Genomic DNA, 19,199 nt, shown 5'->3' on the forward strand with positions numbered 1-19,199 from the left:
TGTGATCAATGAAAGGAAATACTTGAGGAGGGGGAGGCCTCTTTACAGTGCAGGAAAAACCTAGATAAAAGAAAAGTGTATACCCTTAAGGTTATCATCTCTCTACAGCAGTGTTTCCCAAACAGAATGCCTCCAGCTGTTGCAAAACTATAACTCCCAGCATGCCGCTATCTGTCTGGGCATGTTGGGAGTTGTAGTTTTGCAACAGCTGGAGGCACCCTGGTTGGATAACACTGCTATACTGTGTTTTTGGCCTCACTCTGAGGGCAGCAGAAACTAATGACAGACACTGCGTACAATGATGTATCCCATACTCCTCGTAAGGCTATGTTCACATGACAGAATGTCCGACCAGGGGGAGATGAGGGGGACAGTAATGACTGTGACACACGGGGGAGATGAGGGGGCAGTAATGTCTGACCCATGAGGGGGCAGTAATGACTGTGACACACGGGGGAGATGAGGGACAGTAATGAATGACGCACAAGGAGATGATGAGGGGGACAGTAATGACTGACACACGGGGGAAGTGAGGGGACACTAATGACTGACACACGGGGGAAGTGAGGGGACACTAATGACTGACACACGGGGGAAGTGAGGGGACACTAATGACTGACACACGGGGGAAGTGAGGGGACACTAATGACTGACACACGGGGGAAGTGAGGGGACACTAATGACTGACACACGGGGGAAGTGAGGGGACACTAATGACTGACACATGGGGGACATGAAGGGGCAGTATTGACTGACGCACGGGAAAGATGAGGGGACAGTATTGACTGACGCACGGGAAAGATGAGGGGACAGTATTGACTGACGCACGGGAAAGATGAGGGGACAGTAATTACTGACACGGGGGAGATTAGGGGAAATTAATGACTGACACTGGGGAAATTAGGGGACAGTAATGACTGACACTGGGGAAATTAGGGGACGGTAATGACTGACACATGGGGGAGATGAGGGGACAGTAATGACTGACACATGGGGGAGATGAGGGGACAGTAATGACTGACATGGGGGAGATGAGGGGACAGTAATGACTGACACATGGGGGAGATGAGGGGACAGTAATGACTGACACATGGGGGAGATGAGGGGACAGTAATGACTGACACATGGGGGAGATGAGGGGACAGTAATGACTGACACATGGGGGAGATTAGGGGACAGTAATGACTGACACACGGGGGAGATGAGGGAGTAGTAATGTCTGTGACACACGGGAGATGAGGGGTAAGTTATAACTGACACACGGTGGAGATGGAGGACATTAATGACTGTAACACACAGAGAAATGTGGGGGGGGGGGGGGGGGATGAGTACGGTGGGGCTGCTAAGTAGCAAAACCCCCATCAGTCAGGAAGTTATGGCACAGACTGGCAATGTCCTAATGCATTGTCAAATAATAGTCCCCTTTTATTTGAGGCTGTAGTAAAGTATAAAGCTCAGGAAAGCTTAGAGAGTGTTTCCCAACCAGGGTGCCTCCAGCTGTTGCAAAAAAGTTTTCCAGTGGAATACCCCTTTAACGCTTTTAAGGATTATTCAATAAGTACAGAGCTAAGTACAGAGCAGTAGTTAGTGGTTAGTGGCTTGTAGAGCAGTGTTTTCCAACCAGGGTGCCTCCAGCTGTTGCACAATAGAGATGAGCAAATTTACAGTAAATTCGATTCGGCACGAACTTCTCGGCTCGGCAGTTGATTACTTATCCTGCATAAATTAGTTCAGCTTTCAGGTGCTGCGGTGGGCTAGAAAAGGTGGATACAGTCCTAGGAAGGAGTCTCCTAGGACTGTATCCACCTTTTCCAGCCCACAGGAGCACCTGAAAGCTGAACTAATTTATGCAGGAAAAGTCATCAACTGCTGAGCCGAGAAGTTCGTGACGAATGGAATTTACTGTAAATTCGCTCATCTCTATTGCACAACTACAACTCCCAGCATGCCCGGACAGCCGTTGGCTGTCCGGGCATGCTGGGAGTTGTAGTTTTGCAACAGCTGGAGGCACCCTGATTGGGAAACACTGCCTTAGAGTTTACAACCTAAAGCAGGACCCCCAGGTTTCTTATCTTTTTGATCGGAGGCGTTCTTTAGTATAGTAGACAGTGCTATAATCTCTCAGAAGCGACATTAAACCCCGAGTTGCCACTATCCACCTTAAGTAGCGGTTCATTGTGAAACAGCCGATTCTCTCGATGTAATTATCACCTCCTTGCAGTCGCGCGCACCCCCAGTCCCCCCCACCACCCCACCCGCTCCGCACTGTGAATGCAGAGCATTCGCTTGACTAATGTGTCACGATCTGTTTACATGTTGTTGCACGCGGCAGAATGATGAGGGAAAAGTCAGAAGGAAACATTTAGACTCCACATGAGTGCGGCTTGACAGCTCACAGCGAGAATCATCCTACCACTTCCTACTTATCCCTCCTCATTTACAGCATTACCCGGCATAATGACATGCTTGCGGGAAATCACATTTCATCAGCTGCTTTAATCCCCGTCCCTGAGAAGCAATTTTCATGTTCACAAGCACAGCAATGACAGTCTTCAGGCATTTGCTTTTTAAGAGGTTTCCTGTAACTGTAGCTGGAATGCTCAGCTCCGTTCATCCCGATTGTGTGTGTTCATCCCTATTGTGTGTGTTTTTCCAAACAGAATTACGTTTTGCACCTTTTTATACCCTGTAGGATGACACGTGTAACCATTGGGCCATTGTTTAGGTATATTTTACCCCTTTTTTTTCTGCCGGGGCTTTTGGGATACTGCTTACATGTATCCAGATAAAACCGGCGTGACACATTAAAGGGTACCTTTCATTGAATAAAAAAATATATATATATTATAGATTAATGTCTGCAGAATAACTTTTCAATTGCATGTTATTAAAAAATATGCTTCTTTCTATTTAATTGTCCACTTTGAAAAAAGGACCACTAGGGGTCTCCCTACCAGTCCTTGCCGCAAGCCTTTTTTAAATATATATATATTTTTTTTTTATAGATTTCAGACTCATGCTGGAGTCCTAAATCTCAGACTGCAGCCGGGACACAGACAAGCTCAGCACTGCTCCCCGCCTGTCAATCAGACCGGCAGGACAAAGCATTGTACTCGTAGCACAGCAGGGCATACTCCTGCCTTACTGCGTGCCCTCATTCATTTTACTATCTGAGCTCCGATCTTTCTTCTCTCTGCACATGCAGTTGTGAACAGAGTGGAGAAGATTCAGAGCCTGCCAGCTGAGCTTGTCTGTGTCCTGGCTGCAGTCTGAGATTTAGGACTCCAGCATGAGTCTGAAATCTATAAAAGGGCTTGCGGCCAGGACTGTTAGGGAGACCCCTAGTGGTCATTTTTACAAAGTGGAAAATTAAATAGAAAGAAGCTTATTTTTTTTAATAACATGCAATTGGAAAGTTTTTCTGCATACATTAATCTATAATATATCAAAAGTTTTTTTGATGAAAGGTACCCTTTAAAGTTATAAGATACTGCAAAACTGTTACATTGTTAAAATGTGGCTTTGCATCAAAGCATGATAAAACAAAAAAAAACATAAATTATTGTGGCTTAAAGGGAACCAATCATGAGATTTTACCATATATTATGTGTGGCAACACACACACACACACACACACACTAAAATAGTATCCTCAGGAGATGTTCCTGCCCGCAGAGATGGTGAGAAGTTTGTGCCAGCCCAGCAAGTAGTCCACTGGACAGGGAGCTATACTTACCTAGTCCAATCTTCTCCGGCTGTAATCACACCCCGTTGCGTCATTGCTCTACTCCCTAAGCAGACGGATCAGAGCAATGATATGGTCCGTACCCGGGCTGTTAAAGGGGGTACTCCGGTGGAAAACGTTTTTTTTTTTTTTTTTTTTTTTTTTTTTTTAATAAATCAACTAGTGCCAGAAAGTGAAACAGATTTGTAAATTACATCTATTAAAAAATCTTGACCCTTCCAGTACTTTTTAGCAGCTGTATGCTACAGAGGAAATTCTTTACTTTTTTGAATTTATTTTTTGTCTTGTCCACAGTGCTCTCTGCTGACACCTCTGTCCGTGTCGGGAACTGTCCAGAGCAGCATAGGTTTGCTATGGGGATTTTCTCCTGCTCTGGACAGTTTCCAATACGGGCATCAGGTGTCAGTAGAGAGCACTGTGGACAAGACAAAAAAGAAATTCAAAAAGAAAATAATTTTCTCTGTCGCATACAGCTGCTAAAAAGTACTGGAAGGGTAAATGTTTTTTTAATAGAAGTAATTTACAAATCTGTTTAACTTTCTGGCACCAGTTGATTTAAAAAATAAAGAAAAAATTCCACCGGAGTACCCCTTTAATTGTGCGAAGTGGTCATGATTAAAGTGGAGAATATGAGATATGGGACTAGGTAAGTATAGATCCTGCTTATGGGGGTGGCGGGGGAGACTTACTAACTTCATGACTAAAAGCTTAAAAACATAAGCTCATAAACTCTAAACGCATTGACGTTTCGCTTCCTCTTTTTTTGTGACGTGTCTCTTGTACCAAGTTGTCAGCTTTTTTTTTAAATGGATCAATAAATTTGTAGTTTTTATTGGATTGTTTTTTACTTTTCGGAGCTGGACCTCTACATCTGTCTTTGTGTTCTAACTTCATATCCTTATTGGACCCCACAATTCTGCTTTGTAGGTCTGATGAGAACCTCGAATCCTACCAGCACCTGTCACTTTTACCTTTTAGGTTCAATGATCACAATTGATCACAGCAGTTAATAGGTTGATAGCAGAAGTGTTGCCACCGCTGGAGGCATCTGGGTTGTAAAACACTGATCTAGTCATGCATTTGCTGCGGCACACATTTTTGTCGGGGACAACACCTGTTGACTTCACTTTTTCCATTTTGTAGTTCCGTCTCTGGAGAATCCTCTTTAGAATGACTGATGGCAGAACCGGTTCTGCCTATAAGAAAATTGGCAGCTGCCTAGAGCGTCCTCTTGATGGGGGGCACCGCTCTGCCTTCTGCAAAATAAATTAGAAGCCAGGCAGCATCCAAAGCATCCGCCTAGCCAGCACCACCGTCACAGGGAGGGGGTGTTTACAGAGAGGTTTGTTACAGTGTGTCACCCCAGTAGTAAGGAGATAACATGAGGAGGAGGTTTGTTACAGTGTGTCACCCCAATAGTAAGGAGATTACATGAGGAAGAGGAGGTTTGTTAGTGTGTCACCCCAGTAGTAAGGAGATTACATGAGGATGACGTTTGTTACAGTGTGTCACCCCAATAGTAAGGAGATTACATGAGGAGGAGGTTTGTTACAGTGTGTCATCCCGGTAGTAAGGAGATTACATGAGGAGGAGGTTTGTTACAGTGTGTCACCCCAGTAGTAGGGAGATTACATGAGGAGGAGGTTTGTTACAGTGTGTCACCCCAGTAGTAAGGAGATTACATGAGGAGGTGGTTTGTTGCAGTGTGTCACCCACCCCGGTAGTAAGGAGATTACATGAGGAGGAGGTTTGTTACAGTGTGTCACCCCAGTAGTAGGGAGATTACATGAGGAGGAGGTTTGTTACAGTGTGTCACCCCAGTAGTAGGGAGATTACATGAGGAGGAGGTTTGTTACAGTGTGTCACCCCAGTAGTAGGGAGATTACATGAGGTTTGTTGCAGTGTGTCACCCCGGTAGTAAGGAGATTACATGAGGAGGATGAGGTTTGTTACAGTGTGTCACCCTGGTAGAAAGGTGATTACATGAGGAGGAGGTTTGTTGCAGTGTGTCACCCCAGTAGTAAGGAGATTACATGAGGAGGGGGTTTGTTACAATGTGTCACCCTGGTAGTAAGGAGATTACATGAGGAGGAGGTTTATTACAGTGTGTCACCCCAGTAGGAAGGTGATTACATGAGGAGGAGGTTTGTTACAGTGTGTCACCCCAGTAGGAAGGTGGTTCGTGTTAAAGGGCTGAGCCAATGGGCGGTGTCAAGGGGGCGACAAAATTAGCTTTGGCCTAGGGTGGCAAAAATCCTTGCACCAGCCCGGACGGTGATGACTTTTATACGATGGTCTTTCTTTCTTTCTTTTTTTTCTTTTTTGCAGCCTTTTTGGGAACACAGAAGAGGAATACGTCCCAGATTCAGAGAGTGTTCGCCTTCAGCGGGAGCTTCACCATCAGCCGCAGTGCTGCAGCCTCTCCCAGTGTTTCCAGCTGTATACCAAAGAGGAGCAGGTTAGTAGACATCTAAGTGTACATCATTGTTGAGCGGTGATTGACGGCATTATAGTTGTATTTTATTTTGTATAGAAGTTGTGTGACGCTAGTGCTTTTTGTTGCCTGTGCTGTTTGTTTTATGCTTATAAATCCACCTGCCTGACCCCATGTGCTGCCTATTTGCAGCTGGCTCCCGGCAATGCCTGGCGCTGTCCTCACTGTAAACAGCTTCAACAAGGCAGCATTAAACTCAGCCTGTGGACCCTGCCTGATGTGCTTATACTACATCTGAAAAGATTCCGACAGGTAAGATGGCGTCCGCTCTGCAGAGTAAAACCATTGTGCCCCATAACCATATGCTGCTTATGTAGTTACCCTTTATAAGGCTTAAAAGCTTTACTAACTTACTGTTTGCTGGTGCACCTTCTGACCATAGATCTGGCGTAGATGCTCTACAACAGTGTTTCCTAACCAGGGTGCCTCCAGCTGTTGCAAAACTACAACTCCCAGCATGCCCGGACAGCCAACGGCTGTCCGGGCATGCTGGGAGTTGTAGTTTTGCAACAGCTGGAGGCACCCTGGTTGGAAAACACTGCTCTACAAGACACTAACTACTATATATATATATATATATATATATATATATATATATATATATATAATGGGAGTTGTAGTTTTGCAATAGCTGGAGGCACCCTGGTTGGAAAACACTGCTCTACAAGACACTAACTACTCTATATATATATATATATATATATATGTATGTATGTATGTATGTATGTATGTATGTATGTGTGTCAACTGGTGCCAGAAAGTTGAACAGATTTGTAAATTACTTCTGTTTAAAAAAAAAAATCTTAATCCTTCCAGTACTTATCAGCTGCTGTATGCTCCACAGGAAGTTCTTTTCTTTTTGAATTTCCTTTCTTACATCCACATATGGGATATTGCCATACTCGAGAGTTATTGGGTTACAAATCTTGAGGGGCTTTTTCTTTTATCCCTTGTAAACAAAAGAAAAAATGTGAGGCTACAACATGTAAGTGTAAAAAATTGAGATTTTGATTTTTCACCTCCACTTTTCTGCTATTCCTGTGAAACACCTAAAGGGTTAACAGACGTTCTGAATGTCATTTTAAATACTTTGAGGGGTGCTGTTTTTATAGTGGGGTCATTTATGGGGGATATCTAACATAAAGACCCCTTAAATCCACTTCCAATTGAACTGGTCCCTGAAAAAATTCAGATTTTGAAATTTTCGTGAAAAACTGCTGCTATACTTTGAAGCCCAGTGATATCTTCAAAAAGTAAAAACATGTCAACATAAAGTAGAGATATTTTATACACGAATCAATGTGTCATTTATTTGGAATGCAACTATATTTGGAGAAATAATTGGGACAAGCACCGGCGCACCCTGTGCCTTTACCTCGTGGCGGCAGTGTATATAGGTGTGTAAAATATAGCTGCTCACCTGGATGTGTTGTGCTCTGGGCACAACACCGTGGTCGGCTTTAAAGGGGGTACTCCCGTGGAAAACTTTTTTTTTTTTTTTAAATCAACTGGTGCCAGAAAGTTAAACAGATTTGTAAATTACTTCTATAAAAAAAAAATCTTAATCCTTCCAGTACTTTTTAGGGGCTGTAAACTAAAGAGGAAATGCTTTTTTTTTTTTTTTAGATTTCTCTGATGTCATGACCACAGTGCTCTCTGCTGTCCATTTTAGGAACTGTCCAGAGTAGGAGAAAATCCCCATAGCAAACGTATGCTGCTCTGGACATTTCCTATAAAGGACAGCAGAGGTCAGCAGAGAGCAGTGTGATCTAAAAAGATAAGCATTTCCTCTGTAGCATACAGACCCTAAAAAGTACTGGAAGGTTTAAGATTTTATAATAGTAGTCATTTACAAAATTGTTTAACTTTCTGGCACCAGTTGATTTAAAAAAAAAAAAAAAAAAAAGTTTTCCACGGGAGTACCCCTTTAAGGCAGAAGAAGCAGCAGCACCCCGTGTCTGTCCGTACTCAGCGTCTTGGGCCGGTGGTTTTAGGTAGAGATCTACCATGTTAGGTAGATGACACTCTTTCGGCGCTTACTGGGTCAGGAGATGGAGTGAAAAGATGGCAGATAACTCCAGATGTAGATGAACAGCGTTCCTTTATTGCAGTTTACAGTGGTAGACAAAGCGTTTCGAAGGGGTCTGCACCCCTCTTCCTCAGGTCAGGGATTTGGAATAATCATTTTCCTTTCAAGCAGAGAATTTCAAATTTAGAAAAATACAAATGTTTCAATTTTTTTCATGAAATTTGGGAAATTTTTCACAAAAAAATTATGCAAGTATCTTGAAAAAAGTATCTTGAAATCAGACTGATAAGTAAAAGCCTCTCTGGCACGCCCCCTCCCATAGACATGAATGGAGAGGGATGGTGTGACGTCACAACCACGGCCGCCCAAACCCAGCGTGCTGAACATTATGTTCAGAACACCAGGTGTCTGCACAGAGATTGCGGGGTCCCAACGGCCAGACCCCTGTGATCAGACATCTTATCCCCTATCCAAAGGATATGTCTAGGGGCGGAGTACCCCTTTAAACCTTTGACATGTCTGACACTCTTTAAATGGGGAAACAGCATAAATGTAAATATTTAACAGTTACAAAGGCCAAACCATTCTGGTTAAAAAGTTTAAAGGATCGCTTCTTTTGGCTAAGATCAAGTGTATTATATGTTCTTATCAGTTTAATATCTGATAGGTCCCCTCTGGGGACCAAATGTTAAATGGATTTTGTAATTTTTTTGGTTGCGCCATACATTTTATGGTAGTGAGTGATGGCATTACAACGGAAATCTGTTTGAGCAAAAAACAAGCCCTCATACTAGTCTGTGCATGAAAATTTAAGAGATTTGATTTTTTAAGGCCTTTGAGTCTTTAAGGCCCAAATGGGCTGAGTCCTTAAGGGGTTAAAGGGGTACTCCGGTGGAAAACTTTTTATTTTTATTTAATTTTTTTAAATAAACTGGTGCCAGAAAGTTAAACAGATTTGTAAATTACTTCTATTAAAAAAAAATCGTAATCCTTCTAGTACTTATTAGCGGCTGTATACTACAGATGAAATTCTTTTTAATTTGCATTTCTTTCTGTCACGACCACAGTGCTCTCTGCTGACATCTCTGTCCATTTTAGGAACTGTCCAGAGCAGCATATGTTTTCTATGGGGATTTTCTCCTGCTCTGGACAGTTCCTGGAATAGACAGATGTGTCAGCAGAGAGCACTGTGGTCGTGACAGAAAAGAAATCCAAAAAGAAAAGAACTTCCTCTGTAGTATACAGACACTAATAAGTACTGGAAGGATTACGATTTTTTTTTTTTAATAGAAGTAATTTACAAATCTGTTTAACTTCCTGGCATCAGTTGATTTAAAAAGTTTTCCTCCAGAGTACCCCTTTAAGAGAGTTGCTCAGGAATGCTTGGTCTTAAAGGGGTACTCCACTACCCCAGCGTTCAGAACATTTTGTTCCGAATGCTGGGTGCGGGGCTCGTGACATCACAGCCACGCCCCTCATGACTCCATTCCCTCTCTATGCAAGTCTATGGGAGGGGGCATGGCAGCTGCCATGCCCCCTCCCATAGACTTTCATTGAGGGGGCGTGGCCATGATTCACGCCCCCCCCCCCCCACACCTAGGTGAAATCTAAGCTATGCATGTAAGAGAATCAGACCAACTTTTTTTCATATTAAACAATTTCCTTACTAACACAAACATTGTAACAGCCTTATATGTAGTTATTGGTGTCTGACGTTGTTTTGTCTGCACAGGATGCAGATCGCAGGGTGAAGCTGCAGAACATGGTCCGCTTCCCCTTAGTTGGATTGGATATGACGCCCCATGTGGTCAAGCGTAGTCAGAGTTCCTGGAGCCTCCCGTCGCATTGGTCACCATGGAGACGTCCTTATGGTCTGGGACGGGACCCAGAGGACTTCATATATGACCTGTATGCGGTGTGCAACCACCATGGGACCATGCAGGGGGGACACTATACAGGTATGCTACAGAGGCTTCAGGATTTACAGGAGCCTGTAATAGGCCTGTCTGTGCTGATCTGCCCATCAGGAAGCAATAGAAACCTGACTAGATGGAAATATAATGTTGAAGCTCATCTTACGGCCTGAAATAGAAAAACAGAGCTAACTAACCAAAAACAGCTCCACCCTTATCCTCAGGATGTGTGTGGTATTACAAGTTTACTACATGCACTTCAATAGAACCAATCTGTGTGTTTTTTATTTTTTTTATTTTTTGTTATAAAGAAATCAACTCGTTTTTTTTAATCCTGGATAGCCCCTTTGAGTTTGTTGAACCTGCGGACTGTGCGTGAGCTTTCTGACTCTCCCACAGCAGATGACGTTGTGAAGGAGTAGGGTCAGGCATGCTGAATTTTAACACCTTTTAGTTTTCCTAACAGATAAGCTGCAACCATATGTGTCTGACAGCAGCCTTCTGATATTTATTATTGAAAATGTATGCATGCACACTTAGCTGAGCTGAGTGTGTGTGTTTGTATCCAGGAGTGAAGATAAATATATGTTGGCTGAACTAGACTTCTCCTCACAGCTATTGAATGTGTATGGCAATACTTAAAGGGTTACTCCGCCCCTAGACATCTTATCACCTATCCAAAGGATAGGGGATAAGATGTCTGATCGCGGGGGGGGGGGGGGGGGGGGGGGTCGTCCCGCCACTTGGGACCCTTGCGATCTCTCTGCTGCTGAGAGCGTCGAGTGCAACGCCGGAGGCTCGTGCCGTCACGGCCATTCCCCGCTCGTGAGCTCACAGCCACGCCCCCTCAATGCAAGTCTATGGGAGGGGGCGTGGCGTATGCCACGCCCCCTCCCATAGACTTGCATTGAGGGGGGCGTGTCCGTGACATCATGAGTGGGCGTGGCCGCGACGTCACGAACCTCTGCATCGCCATTCATCCGGCACGGAGCGACGTTTGCTCCATGCACTGGATGTCTGGGGTGCCGCATCCGAGATCGTGGGGGTCCCCACGATCAGACATCTTATTCCCTATCCTTTGGATAGGGGATAAGATGTCTAAAGGCGGAGTACCCCTTTAAAGAGGTGTTCCAGGTTTAAAAATAAACTATTTATAAAAAATAAAAAATAAAAAAAATATTCTGTAATAGTTCCCCTCTGGTCCTGCTGGAGGTCCATTTCTTCTGCTTCTGGTCCTCCATCGCTCGTCTCTTTAGCCTGCTTGGTAGGAGCAGCACTGGCCGGACCCGCCAGTCTCTGAAGGGACACCTCTGTGACCAGTGATTGGCTGACTGGGCAGGCCCTGCTTTCAGCTCGGGACCGCATGATGAACAACCACAACAGTGAAATAACTATAAGTGTAGATAGGTTTATATTGCCACCAGATACAATTAGAACAAGTTTACTTTCAATATCCAATGTGGGCCCTTTTAGAATAGAGGATGTGCCATTTAAAGGGGTTATCCAGGCCAAAACTTTTTTTTTTATATATATATATATCAACTGGCTCCGGAAAGTTAAACAGATTTGTAAATTACTTCTATTAAAAAATCTTAATCCTTCCAATAGTTATTAGCTTCTGAAGTTGAGTTGTTGTTTTCTGTCTAACTGCTCTCTGATGACTCACGTCCCGGGAGTTGTGCAGTTGCTATGGGGATATTTTCCCATCATGCACAGCTCCCGGGACGTGACATCATCATTGAGCAGTTAGACAGAAAACTTCAGAAGCTAATAACTATTGGAAGGATTAAGATTTTTTTAATAGAAGTAATTTACAAATCTGTTTAACTTTCCGGAGCCAGTTGATATATAGAAAAAAAAAAAAGTTTTTGCCTGGAATACCCCTTTAATTCTTTATTCTGCATTGAAATTATATTTAAAAAGTCTGTTTGTTTTTTTGTCTCAGCATACTGTAAGAACTCTGTGGACGGCATGTGGTACTGCTTTGATGACAGCGACGTTCAGTCCCTCGCAGAGGATGAAGTGTGTAAACCATCAGCCTACATCCTATTCTACCAGCGCAGAGCAGCTGTGCCGTCCTGGTCTGCAAACAGTTCTGTGGCAGGTCTGTCCTCCTGCTGTTTCTGTTCTTCCATGTTGTAAACTACCAATTATTTCTGTAGCCGTACCAGGCAGTTATAATGGATTTCACGCTCGTTTCGAATATCTCTATTCTTACACTTCATAGGTTCCACAAGCTCCTCATTGTGTGATCACTGGATTTCTAGGCTACCCGGCAGCCGACAGCCCAGCATTGCTTCAGCAGCCTCTTCCAGGCGAACATCTCTGGCATCACTAGCGGAGTCTGTGGAACTGACTGGGGAGAGGAGTGAGGATGATGGTAAGATGTAACTTATCTGAACTATGTATACCAAATGGAAAACCTGCATGTGCTCTAGAACAGTGTTTCCCAACCAGGGTGCATCCAGGTGTTGCAAAACTACAACTCTCAGCATGCCCGGACAGCCGAAGGCTGTCCGGGCATGCAGGGAGTTGTAGTTTTGCAACACCTGGAGACACCCTGGTTGAGAAACACTGATTTGTAATCTGGGAAGATTTGTGATAATTTTTCAGGAAAAATAATTCTAGACACCATTTTGAAAATATTTTGAGCCCAGCCCTTATGATGTTGAGTAGAGATGAGCGAACTTACAGTAATTCGATTTGTCACGAACTTCTCGGCTCGGCAGTTGATGACTTTAGCCTGTATAAATTGGTTCACCTTTCAGGTGCTCCGGTGGCCTGGAAAAGGTGGATACAGTCCTAGGAGAGGGTCTCCAGCCCACCGGAGCACCTGAAAGGTGAACTCATTTATACAGGCTAAAGTCATCAACTGCGGAGCTGAGAAGTTCGCGACAAATCGAATTAATGGAAGTTTGCTCATCTCTAAGGGTACGTTAATACGAGCGGATTTTATGCGGGTTTTCCGCTGCGTATTTGAAAGTGGGCAGGCTCTTCTTGGCTGTCCGCAGCAGATTTTCCACAGTGGAATTTACGCTGCATGAAAATTCGCCGCAGTCCCTACTGACTTCACTGGGGCTTGCGGCGAATTTTCCGCAGCGTAAATTCTGCCGCGGAAAATATGCTCCCCTCGTGTGAACGTACCCTAATGGTGAGTTTCAGATAGCAGTACAATGGACAATAGGCAAGCTTCCTGTGGTTCAGCATGTGAATATTGACGGTCTGTACTCCTGATAGGCCAACAATATTAATACGGAGGAGTCAAACTTCCAACACCCCTGCCTATTAGCTGTGGTGGAAAACTTTTTATTTTACTATTTATTTATTTTTTATTTTTTTAAATCAACTGGTGCCAAAAAGTTAAACAGATTTGTAAATGACTTCTATTAAAAAAAAAATTCTCGATCTGCTCCATTGGGGGACACAGACTATGGGTATATGCTGCTGTCTCTAGGAGGTTCGACACTATGGCAACAAGAAAAGTCGGCTCCTCCCAGCAGGGTATACCCGCCCACAGGCACCTGAGGTAATCCGTTTTTGCTTAGTGTCTAAGGAGGTAGACACGGTCTGGAATTCTCTCCAGACCAGGTCTCATATTTTTTATTTTCCTAGTTAGGGAATGTGTTCGCTTTTTTAGCCCTTTTTCTTTCCTGTTTTCAGGTGGGGACTAAGGAACTAAGCGTTTACTGTTTCCCCATTGTGAGAGGTGGCAGGCATCTTGGATGTACTGTTAACCCCCTCTCGCCAACGGTCAGCATCTGGGGTTGTACCTCATGGGTCCGGGTCCCCCATCTTTCCCTGCTTGTCTCGCTTTTCAAGCCCGGCATGATGCAGGTGACAAAATGCTGACTGAAGACTCCATTAGGCAAGTTGTTCTGACTGAAGGGGAGTATAATCCCTCCTTTCCCCCACGTCTCCACGACAGCACCCATGAGATTATCTCCTCCTCCTGATTGGGACAGGAAAAGACACTGAGAGGTTAAATTCCCCACCCCTTCCTGTCCACACCAGTGTTTTTTCCGGTCCCTGTCAGGGAAGGAGCTGAGAGGTGCAGGGGGGTTTCTGACTCTCCTGCATGAAGAAATTAAGATCCTTGCGGACTCGGGATGTGAGCATAGCACACCCCCTGTCTTTTTCTCCCCGTGGTCCGGTCCTCTCTGTACGTCCGCTCCGGGAGCATGGAGGTGGAGGGATACCGCGGGAGCACCGTATAGTGTACGGGTCGTCGTACGGTTTCCTTCAGCGGACTTTGCCTTCAGCGAGGAGGCTTTTTTCCTATAAGAAGCCCCTCTTCCAGATGGAAGCTGCTCTAATTGATTCCAGTGTTGGAAAATACAAGGCTGCATCATGAGCTCACCTGCAAAGGTTCCAGATCCTCCAGTGATCCCAGGATCCGTGAGTACTGAGGGTCTATGGGTTTGCCCTGGCCTATCTTCATTGCATGGTGTTTTATCCTTCTCTTCCTTGTATTTGCAGGGAGACAAGGATTCTGCAGGTTCTTCGGTTAAACCGAAAAAATCAAAACCTAAGAAATGTGTTATTTGCTATAAGGAGTTTCCTGAATCTGCTTCTAAACCTCTGTGTAAATCATGTATTGCATCAGTAGTAAAAGATGACTCCCCAACTCTTATGCAAGAAATTAAATCCATGATTAATTCAGAGATACTCTGCATTGGCCTCTTTTACACCTGTTACCCCTGTGGCTCCTACTACTTCGGTTAATGCCTCAGTTGTAAAAAAGTCTAAAATGGTGTCTTTTTTGGATTCTGAAGAAAGTGTATCTCCAGAATTGGAAGAAGGAGAATTTGTGGAGAATCCTCATGAAGAGGAAGATTCCTCTTTGAAAAAATTCTTGTTTAATTCTGATGTTATAGAATTCTTAATTAAGTCCGTCCGTACTACCTTGAATTTAGAGGAAGTTCAGGAGACTAAGTCTATCCAGGATGACCTTTTTGGAGGCCTAGGAGACAGGAAACCCTGTACTTTCCCTGTTCATACAAATTTGCATAAAATTATTAAAGATGAATGGGCTAAGCCAGAAAAGAATGCCTTTATTCCTAGGGGTCTAAAAAGGCGTTATCCCTTTGATGTTACAGACTCTACTACCTGGGACACGATACCATTAGTAGATATCCCGGTTGCTAAAGTTGCAAAGCGTACCTCTCTGCCTTTCGAGGATGCTACACAACTTAAAGATCCAATGGATAGAAAGGCAGAGAGTTTGCTTAAAAGGTCCTGGGAGGCTGCTTCCTCACTGTTAAGGCCTAGTATAGCCTCTACTTGTGTAGCCAGGACTTTAGGAGTTTGGTTAGACCAGTTGGAATACCACCTCCAGTCTGATACCCCTAAGGACCAGATTTTGGAATCCTTACCTCTGCTTAAGATGGCATCTAATTTTTTATCAGATGCTTCTGCAGAATCGGTAAAACTTGCTTTTCGTACTGCTGTTTTGTCCAATACCACTAGGCGTGTACTGTGGTTAAAATCTTGGTCGGGAGACACGACTTCAAAAAGTAAACTCTGCTCCCTTCCTTTTCATGGAAAATGTTTGTTTGGTCCAGATTTGGATTCTATTCTGGAAAAAGCAGCAGACAATAAAAAAGGATTGCCCTTAGATAAGGTCCAACCTAAAAAGTCTCCTTTTCGTCTTTTTTCCCAATCAGACCATTCCTTCAGAGGAGGTAAAGGGAAAACAGGACGTTGGTCTTACAGGAAGGGCGGTAGGGGTAGGAATATCTTTACTAACCCCGGTCAGTCCTCTTCCAACCCTAAGCTATGACGCCAGGCCAGTGGGGGCACGGCTTTCCCATTTTGCCCCGGTTTGGGAGTCACTAATTCCCAATCCCTGGATAGTAGAGATAATATCTCAGGGCCTCCGGATCGAGTTGTCATCACCTCCCCCTCCAAGGTATGTTGTTACTCAGCAGAGTAAAAAAAAAAAAAGTAGAAATTGGTTCTCAAGGGTGTTCGGGACCCTCTCTCCCTGGGTGCTATCCAGGAGGTTCCTCTCCTTCAGAGGGGCCTAGGTCATTATTCTACCCTGTTTTTGGTTTCCAAACCAAACGGGAAGTACCGTACAATTATAAACCTGAAACCCCTGAACAAATTTGTGGTTTACAAAAAATTCAAGATGGAAACTGTGAAGTCTGCAGTTCAGTTAATAAAGGAGGGGGCGGTGATGGCGACTATCGATCTTTGCGATGCATATTACCACATTCCCATCCATTCAAATTCCCAAAAATATTTGAGATTTGCCATCCAGTGGGGGTCCAGGGTCCGCAACTTTCAGTTTGTCTGTCTCCCATTCGGCCTGTCATCTGCGCCTCGAATTTTCATCAAAGTCTTAGCAGAGGTGGTTGCCCTTCTCAGGAAGGAGTCCATTCTAATTATCCCTTGTCTAGACGACATACTGATAGTGGCGGACTCAGTTCCTCAACTGGAACTTCATTTACAGAGAGCTATATTTGTTCTCCAGAAGTTGGGTTGGATCCTAAATCTAGACAAATCAGATCTTATTCCCAGTCAGAGGAAAAATTTCCTTGGTACCCTTCTGGATTAAAGAATCCAGACCTCCTTTCTTCCGGATTCCAAAAGGGTATTACTGCAGGCATTAGTCTCCAGGTTTCTAAGCCTCCATTCCTGTACAATCAGGATAGCAATGTCCACTCTAGGTCATATGACATCATTCATCCAATCAGTAGCTTGGGCTCAGTTCCACTCCAGGCCTCTACAAAAGTGGATCCTAGCCATTTGGGACAAGTCTCCGAAATCTTTAGACAGAAGAGTGATAATTCCCACTCAAGTAAAAACCCATCTAAGATGGTGGACGTTCAAGAAGAATTTAAAGAAGGGAGTAAGTTGGTTTGTCAAACCAGTTACTCATAAGAACGGATGCCAGTGCAGAAGGATGGGGTGCTCACTCAGAGTCTCGAGTAATCCAAGGGAAATGGAATCCACAGACAGCAAGAAAATCTTCCAACTTCAGAGAGCTACTGGCAATATGGATGACACTCCAAGAGTTAGAGGAGATCTGCAAAAATCGCCATATCCTCATTTACTCGGACAACATGACGGCAGTGGCCTTTATAAGGCGTCAGGGAGGTCCAAGGTACACAGCTCTCCAGTCAATCTCGCATCAGATATTTTCTTGGGCAGAAAACAAGGTGCTTTCTATCTCAGCAGTCCATCTCAAAGGGGTCTGGAACTTGGAGGCGGACTTCCTGAGCAGACACATATTAGACCCAGGGGAATGGTCTCTAGCTCCGTGGGCATTCAGGATGATTACGGAGAGATGGGGGGATTCCTCAAATAGATCTGTTTGCAACCAAAAGAAATCACAAGGTGGATCTATTCTATTCCCTAAATCCAAGGGACTCTCCGCTAGCAGTAGATGCATTAGCTCAGAATTGGACATTCAGTATGGGATACGCATTTCCTCCCCTGCCGCTAATATCTCAGGTCCTTCAGAAGCTAATGTACTATCATCGCATTCTAATCCTAGTGGCTCCATACTGGCCAAAGAGGAGCTGGTTCTCTCTATCCTGTAGAGGATCCCATCTGCCTTCCTCCTCAAAAGCATCTGCTGTCCCAGGGACAATCCTTTCATCGTCAGATCAAAAACCTCAGCTTGACAGCATGGAAATTGAAAAGTCCATTCTGCTGAAGGAAGGTTTCTCTGAAAAGGGAGTAAATACCCTTCTATCTAGCCGTAAAGATACTACCTCTAGAATCTATACTAAAACCTGGAAGAAATGTATCTCTTGGTGTAGGGATTCTTTTTCTATCAACACTCCGGTGATTCCTAAAATTCTAGACTTCCTTCAGCAGGGATTTGATTTAGGTCTTTCCCCTAGTACCCTCAAAGTACAGGTTTCTGCTCTCAGTGCTCTCTATCATGTAAAATTGGCTGATAACATGTGGATTTCAAGGTTTATTAAAGCGTCCAGCAGACTCAGACCTAAAACTTAAAATATCTGACCTCAGTGGAATTTAAATACAGTTCTAGCGGCTCTTCCTTTGGATCCCTTTGAGCCTCTGTATTCTATTTCTGAAAAATTTTTTACTCTCAAAACTATATTTTTAATCGCCATCACTACATCTAGGAGAGTAGGTGAAATTCAGGCTCTATCTATCAGAGAGCCTTATATCAGAATTTTGGATGACAAAATCATTTTTAAGCTTGATCCTAACTTCCTCCCTAAAGTTGTCTCTACCTTTCATAGATCACATGATATTGTAGTTCCATCCTTCTGTTCAGATCCAAAAAATGACTTAGAAAAATGATATAGTCTTTTGGATGTTAGAAGAGCTGTCCTCATCTACATTAAAAGAACTAGTCAGTGGAGGAAGGATGACAATCTGTTAATTCAGTTTGCTGGCCCTTATAGAAGCAAGAAAGCCTCTAGGAGTTCTATAGCCAGATGGATTAAGACCGCAATTTCAGAGGCTTATGTGACCAGAGGAAAAGCCCCTCCTAGACAATTGAAGGCCCATTCTACTAGAGCAATTTCCTCATCATGGGCAGAGAGAGCTGGAGCTTCTGTAGAACAGATTTGCAAAGCTGCCACTTGGAAAAACCTTCATACTTTTTCTAGACATTAGAGTTCACATTTTGTCTTCTGAGGATATGGCCTTTGGACGTAAAGTTCTCAGTGCTGTAGTCCCTCCCTAAGTAAATTCTTTGGTATTTCTCATGGGTGCTGTCGTGGAGACGTGGGGGGAAATCGTGAATTATACTCACCGATAATTCCTTTTCTGGAAGTCTCCACGACAGCACCCATACATCCCACCCTTTGGTTTTTTATTAGTGTTTTTTTGGTGCACTTTTTTCCTTTCCTTCGGTCTTCTTTATAAATACACTGGTGTGGACAGGAAGGTGTGGGGAATTTAACCTCTCTGTGTTTTTTCCTGTCCCAATCAGGAGGAGGAGATAATCTCATGGGTGCTGTCGTAGAGACTAGAGATGAGCGAATTTACAGTAAATTTGATTCGTCACAAACTTCTCAGCTCGGCGGTTGC

The 19,199-nt window shown here is 43.9% G+C and overlaps 1 protein-coding gene and 1 pseudogene across 1 annotated transcript in view; both read left to right on the top strand.

The window, feature by feature from the left end:
- USP31 (ubiquitin specific peptidase 31) overlaps positions 1-19,199 on the top strand; it is an 88,724-nt gene that overhangs the window by 59,853 nt on the left and 9,672 nt on the right. Inside the window, exons 11-15 of the mRNA XM_056533751.1 lie at positions 6,074-6,203; positions 6,372-6,491; positions 10,001-10,226; positions 12,127-12,285; positions 12,409-12,561. Coding sequence (XP_056389726.1) covers positions 6,074-6,203; positions 6,372-6,491; positions 10,001-10,226; positions 12,127-12,285; positions 12,409-12,561 — 788 coding nt within the window. The remainder of the gene's footprint in view (positions 1-6,073; positions 6,204-6,371; positions 6,492-10,000; positions 10,227-12,126; positions 12,286-12,408; positions 12,562-19,199) is intronic.
- LOC130288424 (U2 spliceosomal RNA) lies at positions 8,875-8,978 on the top strand (annotated as a pseudogene).

The sequence above is a fragment of the Hyla sarda genome, chromosome 8, assembly GCF_029499605.1.
Source record: "Hyla sarda isolate aHylSar1 chromosome 8, aHylSar1.hap1, whole genome shotgun sequence".
Taxonomy (NCBI): Eukaryota; Metazoa; Chordata; class Amphibia; order Anura; family Hylidae; genus Hyla; species Hyla sarda.